At 39.0% G+C, this 7,193-nt stretch overlaps 1 protein-coding gene across 1 annotated transcript; it reads right to left on the bottom strand.

Annotated features, from left to right (window-relative positions):
- Nucleotides 1–4,913: 4,913 nt before the first annotated feature.
- Nucleotides 4,914–6,908, bottom strand: malsu1 (mitochondrial assembly of ribosomal large subunit 1). Its single transcript, XM_086037848.1, has 4 exons — nucleotides 6,517–6,908; nucleotides 5,662–5,837; nucleotides 5,484–5,565; nucleotides 4,914–5,394 (listed from the first exon to the last, which is right to left on the bottom strand). Exons 1-4 carry the CDS (start codon nucleotides 6,824–6,826, stop codon nucleotides 5,240–5,242), a joined length of 723 nt encoding a protein of 240 aa, XP_085893974.1. The 5' UTR covers nucleotides 6,827–6,908; the 3' UTR covers nucleotides 4,914–5,239.
- Between the last annotated feature and the right edge of the window lie 285 nt (nucleotides 6,909–7,193).

Below are 7,193 nucleotides of genomic sequence, written 5' to 3'. Positions count from 1 at the left end.
CTGGGAAAAATCCACAGCCTCATTCAATTAGTAATCTCTGCCAATGACACAAATGTCAGTATTTTGTGACTTTATGACTAAATACATGCGTAAGACACCAAAATAAGATGACCTTTCCCATATCCTCACGTTGCACATCATTTCACTTGTGAATCACAGTTTTGAGCACAATTCACACATACGATTAAATTTACATTTTACACATACAAAGCCTCTCCAAACTGCACATCTTTCCTGATTTGTTTGTATTTCTATACACCACCACCATCATGAATTTGAAATCAATCAATCATAGGGTGACTGACGTGTCCACCTTTAGCTTTTATGGCATTTATCAGTTAAGAATGACAGCCATTTTGTGCAGTGGACTTCCATTTTCAGGACGCAACAGTATTTGGGCAAAGTGATATTTGTAAATATACTGTAATCCAACTCCAGACTTTTGTGAAGAGAAAGAAATGGAATATTCTTGATCTCAAACCAAATCGACCAGGCTTATCATATCCTGACAACAAAAGAGAGGCTTACAAGAGTCATTAACAAGCACCAAGTGAAGGCTGCTTCAGTGAAGGCCTGAAAATGAGTCTCCAGGGACCAGGTGACAATTTGATGATTTCCACTGATTCTGGACCTTCTTTGATGATAAAGGGTTTTGATTCAAGTGTTAAAACTTTTGTCAAAATAGTATTGTGTCTGAAAATGGAGGTAAGAAATCACTGAAATTCCTAAATGTCATCTGTGAAAGCTTATCAATTAAAGCGGAAATCAAACCAAACATATTTGTTCAAGAATATGTTCTATGCTAGCCCACCAGTTGAAACAAGGCATTCTGATAAATATTGCGTTTCTGGAATAAGAGTTAGTCCACTCGTTTTTAGCCATCTCTGGGGGCGGCCATTTTGTCACTTCTGTCGACTGAAAATGACATCACAGCTACCCACGGCTCAGGTAACGACCAATCATGGCTGACCTGTTTTCTGAAGCTGAGCCATGATTGGTCGTTATCTGAGCCCTGAGCAGTTGTGATGTCATTTTCAGTCGACAGAAGTGACAAAATGGTCGTCATTATTTTGAGACTTCACCATTTCATCCCCCAAAAAGCCGATATGTTCCACTTTTCTATTCATTGTGATCGGCAGAGCCTTACACTGTTAGAAATGCATATGGTAATGCAAATTGTCACGCTCTCACTACTCTTTCATAAATCAACTGCACACAGATAACGTATATGCAAACAGTGAAATGCTGTTTGTCAGGATGCTGACAGAGTGGACATTTTTGGCTAATGTTAGCATTTAATAAGTGTAATGGTAGCCCTTCATCTTAGCAACATGTTTCAGTAAGCAAGCTGATCGCGGACTGTTAAACAAATGCCAATGTGGACTTGTAAACTTGACAACATCCAACTGTATGATAATGAAAACTGTGTTAAGTATTTACTCTGTAAGTAGCTGCTGTTTCAGCCTCGACTGAAGAAAGGCAAAATGCAGGTCATAATGTCACTGAAAACATCAGACCATTTTTTTTTTAAAGGAGCATCCACCCATCCATTATCTGAACCGCTTAGCCTCACTAGCAGTTACCCATAATGACAAGGTGGACAACAAATTCAGACATGGCATAAACAAATTTTAGAATGGTATGAAATGAAGCAAACACATTTTAGGAGGCATTTTATTGTATTGGTATGTCTGCAAATGTTTGTGTGAAAATAAGACCACAGAGTTTTATTATTCTGCTACATTTTCATGATGACTGATTGATTCTGACAAGGACAACAGAGGCACTTCATAGTGACTACTATTATTGTCCAAATACTTTTGTACCTCACTGTATCCACTATGCAATACAAAATTGTGGCCGCGTAAGTGCATTAGAGTGCATGGAGTCCACATGTGCACCAAAGGATCAATACCTTTTGAATTACATCCCAGCAAATGTTGTGTTTTACAACATGATTAGCTCCTAAGCAGCCAGCGTCCATTAAGACATTAAACTTAAATGAATTGCACAAACACTCACAGGCTGGCGTACAAATTGATTTCAATTTGCAGCCTTTGAATATTAAATAAGAAAATAAATGGGTCGACTCATTCATTATGTGTAATGTTGGCAAAAAGTAGAGAGAGGATTTTTTTTTTCCCCAACCATGAGAATGTCGAGCTTATCATCATGGCAGATGATGATATGTATTCACATTAAGTAGAAATGTGATCACTTTCTGCTCTATTGACGAAAGCGCAGAGTCTGTGCGAAGAAACAAATTACACAATTAATCGGAGGTAATAGCTCAACGAAAGAAACGTTATATAAATTGAACAACGCCATGTGTGTAAATAGACTTTGCCAAGGCATCAGTGAGATTTAAATGTATTGTAAACAGTGGCACTGCCACCCACACAGACAACAACCTAAAACAGTAACTCAACCCTTTTGTTGGCAAAAAAAAAAAAAAAGAGTGCACATTGCTCCGAAATCATATAAAAATGGTCAGTGCTCAAATGTTTGAGGTGTAGGTAATGGAGGTCTCAAAAGCTTTCAGGCCCTAAATGACGGGACCACTTTAACACAACTACTTTGTGAGAATGAGAAGAGCATTCTGATGGATTGGTGGAACAAAGTCCTAGCAGGAAATGTGCAAAAGCAACTTTACGCCATTTCTGGATTTTACAAGAAAACAAGCACGATAGAGTTACACATTTGCATTCTCGTATGCTGTTGGAATAATACCATTGAAATAAGTTGAAAATGATATTAGCCCGTAGGAAATACGAGCATAAGCTGCAAATGCAACACCAGGGCAATAGAAAGGTTTTGTGAGTAATGTGATTTATGCAAAAGTATGCAAATGATTAGGAAACTGTTGTGTCAAAGTGCAAAATACATCCGAATTTGACCATGTCCTGAATGCTTGATTATTTTTGTTTTTAAATCATAAAATATTAACCAGCGGCCTACTCCAAGAGTAGCTACATTTGCCCTTTACAAAGAAAAGAATGCTCCGTAATTCGATACACTGTCAGAGATGTATACATTTAACAATGGAATGTGGTTGTAGTTGGCAGGGCTGTAAAACTGTAATATTGTGATGTTGTTCTATTGTTAAAATCCCTGTAGGATGAACTGGTTGGTTTCTAAACTATGTATCGTCAACTCTAAAAGAACTTGAGTGCCTTTGTTCGCATCAGTGGTTACGACGAGCAGTTAGCTAGCTAATTATGCCTAAACCCCCAAACTGCATCTTTCCTTCGGATAGGCCTCTTTGGAGCACCTCGCTGTCCGCCAGGAGTGTATGTGCACGTTGGGATGCGTAGGTATAAGCAAGCTGCTAGAAGCATCCTCCGTTTTTCCAGGTCATAGTCGTGGTATTTGATTGGCAGTTGACGGGTGAGCGGGGCGTGGTTCAAGCACATTCAGCAGACACACCCACAGCATTTGAGAACGGCGATAATCGCATGATTTTTCAGAAATTTTGAAGCCCCATTTTATATCGGCTACTTAATGAAATTTGCCAGGGTTTTGAACAACACTCTCTGCGGCGTGTCTAATTCACAAGACATTTATTTTCATTTTACATGTACTTTAAATAAGCTAAGCAAACTGTTAGAAGTATACTATGCACCATGACACCGACTATAAAACTAGATTATTTAATGCTGACAATGTCAATTAGAGTGAGAATTATTACTATTGTGATGACTATTTTTATGATCTGTAAATGTATTTGTTTTGCTGCAGCTTGTATTAGATCTCATTTGACTGTGCCTAATGTTGTGCGCCTTGTGGCAGTATAATAAAGAATGCATAGTAGTTAGTTACATCCATCCATCACTTTTCTCTCGTGCTTGCCCTGTTCGGGGTCACGGGGATCTTAAGCCTATCTCAGCTGACTTTGGATAGTCCTTCGCATCCTGTCCTTGTTGTCAGTCTATCACTTATAGTATAGACGCAAATGACTTTTCACACTCATGTTCGCACGTCACTTAGTGGTAACTGAGCCCACACTGGCTGAACCAAAGTCAAGCAAGTGCACCACTACTCATTAGTGACGCACTAATAGTAACAGTGTGAGCAAAAAGTTTGGCCAACATTTCTGCTTTAAAATCAATCGGCTGTCTTTGAAAAAGTAATGAGCTGTGGTGTCATAAGTGAAGAAAGCTCCTTTTTCTTTCACAGTATGTACGTAAACGCAATGGCCATTAATGGGGATGACTAGAGTTGGTAGAATGACTGTGCAGCAGCTAATGACAACATGAGCGACAGTAGCGCAGAGGTTGAACTAGTAAAACCAACATTCGTTTGAGGAATGTTTTACCTGTTAGTCCATTCTTTATTCACATCTTCAGTTATGTTGAGCATTCGTGGAAGTCATTCATCTTTACATCATCCTGTGTGAAGAAATACAGAAGAAGAGAAGGCACAAAGTGGGGTCCTAATCACTAAATTCATTATTTGGACATTTTGCTAATGTTCGGATCCAGCGTGACTCACAGGGGGTCAATGAAACAGAACGGTCACTTGCTAGGCCACAGATCTTTTATGTTCTCCAGTCTTGATGACAAAAATAAAGTATTACTTGTATTTTTGGGGTAAGTAAAACCTTACCAAATGCAGTAAGTATAATAAAACATGAATACATGTCCTCACTACATAAATAATCCATCGATGTGTGAATAAGGCTGTTGTCTGTCGATTGTTGGTGGTATTGGCTTGTCTGCTGAATGCAGTGAAACCACGCCCTGCTCAACTGTTGACTGTCGATCAAATACCACAACTGTTGATAGCAGTGTGTACATCCAGGATGGGCGACAAAATGATGGAGGGGGACACAATTTTTCATCAGTGCTACTGGGAGGCCTCCAAGGACCACATATTTCCTGACTAAATGTTTTGACACAAATTGACACAATACGTGCAATATGTGCTCTTTAATATAAGTAAAAACAAATCAACTCACACAAAATTGTAATACTGTATTATTCAAGTTCTATGTTTGTCCCGCATGTCATTCCAATTCTGGAAAAAATGATTAGGCTTGCCTACTCACGTTGCAGTATAGGGCAGGGCACCAAAACCGAAAAGCTAATTTACTTTAAACCGTCAAAACTATTGGACAAGCAATTTCTCAAAAAAACAAAAAAAACAAATGCATGCTTGCAATTTGCAAATGACAAATTATACAATAACACAATCTAATGTGTGAGTCATCCAGAAAGCATCAATTTGAAAATGTGTTTTATCATTTAGTGTCTTCTAGGTCATATATGAAGTCTTCTGGCAGCTTCTCATCAGGGATTCTGCTTAGCTGCTCGTCGTAGGAGCGCAGAGTCCACAGTTTATCCAGTTCATACACTTCTCTCACCTCTGGAAGCATGAAGTGAACAACTATATTGCCTGAAGCACACAAAAGACAGGGGAAATACACACCTACAAGTACAGCCCTCAAAATAACGTACGTTGCTTCAGAAAAATGTTATACATACCGAAGTCAATACACATCCAGTCGTCTGCAGCCTTTCCTTCAATCTTAACATGAGCATCGTGATCTTTCCTCAGGAATTTGTACTAAAGGACGTAGTAGTGATTGTTTAAAAAAAAAAAAAAAAAAAGACCTCTTCCTGCAGGTGTCAGAATTAAATTGAGAAATTGCAGGCCACTTACTACTTTAATGGCATAAAGTGCCATTGCGCGCAGGTGTCTCGGTGATACGCCGCTGACAAAGATGAAGTACTCTGTGTATTTGATGTGCTCAGGTACTTTAATCACACAGATGTCAGCTGCATTTTCCTGACGCAGGAGCGCCACAAGCACGTCGAGGTTGAACGTCTCAGCGGGCCCTGCATATTAAAACAGTCATGAAAACAAAACAGCTATTAACCAGCAAACCAAGAGACCTTTCACTTGATATGTGAGCTACAACTGCATGGTCAGAGACCAACAACATGTATTTCACCAGACACTTGCTGGGCATCTAATGCAAGTGAATGAAAGCATACTTGAGGTAGCTAAGTACTACATGATTAAATTAAGAGTATCTATGCGATCAAGTGGAGGAACGCAGATTTTCTTGTCTCGCAAGACATGAATAAATAAGTCATAATTTCATATCAAGTTAAATACCTTATTTACCGGCAAGTTACAACTTGTTACAAATACTGAAAAAAAAAAAGAAACATACTTACCGGTAAATTCAATGTAGGTTTTAGAGTTTTTTTTCTCAACTCCAATGTATTAATGGCACAATAATTTCAAAATGCGGTTTTGAGCTGTAACAATACTTCACTACAAAATTATGAAAGCAGAACTATGCGATTTGTGGAAATAGGAGAAACTCAGAAATTGACACCATCCAAATTGCAGCCACTTTAATGTGAATACTGTAATTACTTTTTCAAAGCTACTCCAATTTCACCAATCTTTGCCATGAAGGAAATTAACATAATTTAAAACGCCTAACGGGATCAAATTACACCCCTCGGTGGATATAATGAAATCAAATGGAAGGTTTTAACTCACTTTGGCTTGAGTGACGCTTGTCATTAGATTCGCCATCCATTTCGTGTGATTCATCCTGAATAACGTCAGTCCTCGTCAGTAAATGACTGCGGCCATTTTCCATTTCCGAAAAGCATCTTTTTGTGTAAAAGTGACATGACGATTGACGGTGCATGTGCCAGCATGAGGTTAAATATGTAGTCAAATGTCGAGGAATGAAGAGGCTACGACAAGGAATTTTAGCGACCAAGCAGAGTCTTGTGAAGACACGACTCTGTTCTAATATTCTACTTGTGCATACTAGTGGGTTAATGCACTTAAAAATATTCATTCTTTGAAATGTGCACAATACGACATTGACAACCTTCTGTCTATCAGATAAACAAGGAAGTAAATTACGTGCTTGGATTTTGATTGGTTCGCTAGTGCTCTTCGCTTGTTGTGATACAACGGGTATATGTACATATCGCCCCCTAGCGATTACAACCGAATTGCGCTGCTGGTATTTGCTCTAAGGAGCTGAATGGCACAATTCGCAAAGGCTGTTTGCTTTCCAAGAATGTTCACTTTATGTCCTGCTGTGACTCTTCCAGTCCGTCTATGGCAACCTGCGAATGGCATTGACACTCAGCTCAGTGGCCACTTCTCTCTTGAAAAAACAACCCTATTTGAAGCCTTGCAATGGCATGGTATGGTTG

This window comes from Filicampus tigris, chromosome 8 (assembly GCF_054856515.1).
Source record: "Filicampus tigris isolate MCC_2025a chromosome 8, RoL_Ftig_1.0, whole genome shotgun sequence".
NCBI classification, from domain to species: Eukaryota; Metazoa; Chordata; class Actinopteri; order Syngnathiformes; family Syngnathidae; genus Filicampus; species Filicampus tigris.
Note: the sequence above shows the minus strand (reverse complement) of the source record. Positions and strands in the feature narration are given on the sequence as shown.

What these genes read in the sequence shown, in the direction of transcription:
- malsu1 (XM_086037848.1), bottom strand. Translation starts at nt 6,826, where the DNA reads ATGAATATTTTTAAGTGCATTAACCCACTAGTATGCACAAGTAGAATA. An exon ending in CAAGCGTCACTCAAGCCAAA is followed by an intron (nt 5,838 to 6,516) that starts GTGAGTTAAAAC and finishes TTTAATATGCAG; the next exon opens with GGCCCGCTGAGACGTTCAAC. An exon ending in CTGGATGTGTATTGACTTCG is followed by an intron (nt 5,395 to 5,483) that starts GTATGTATAACA and finishes TGTGTGCTTCAG; the next exon opens with GCAATATAGTTGTTCACTTC.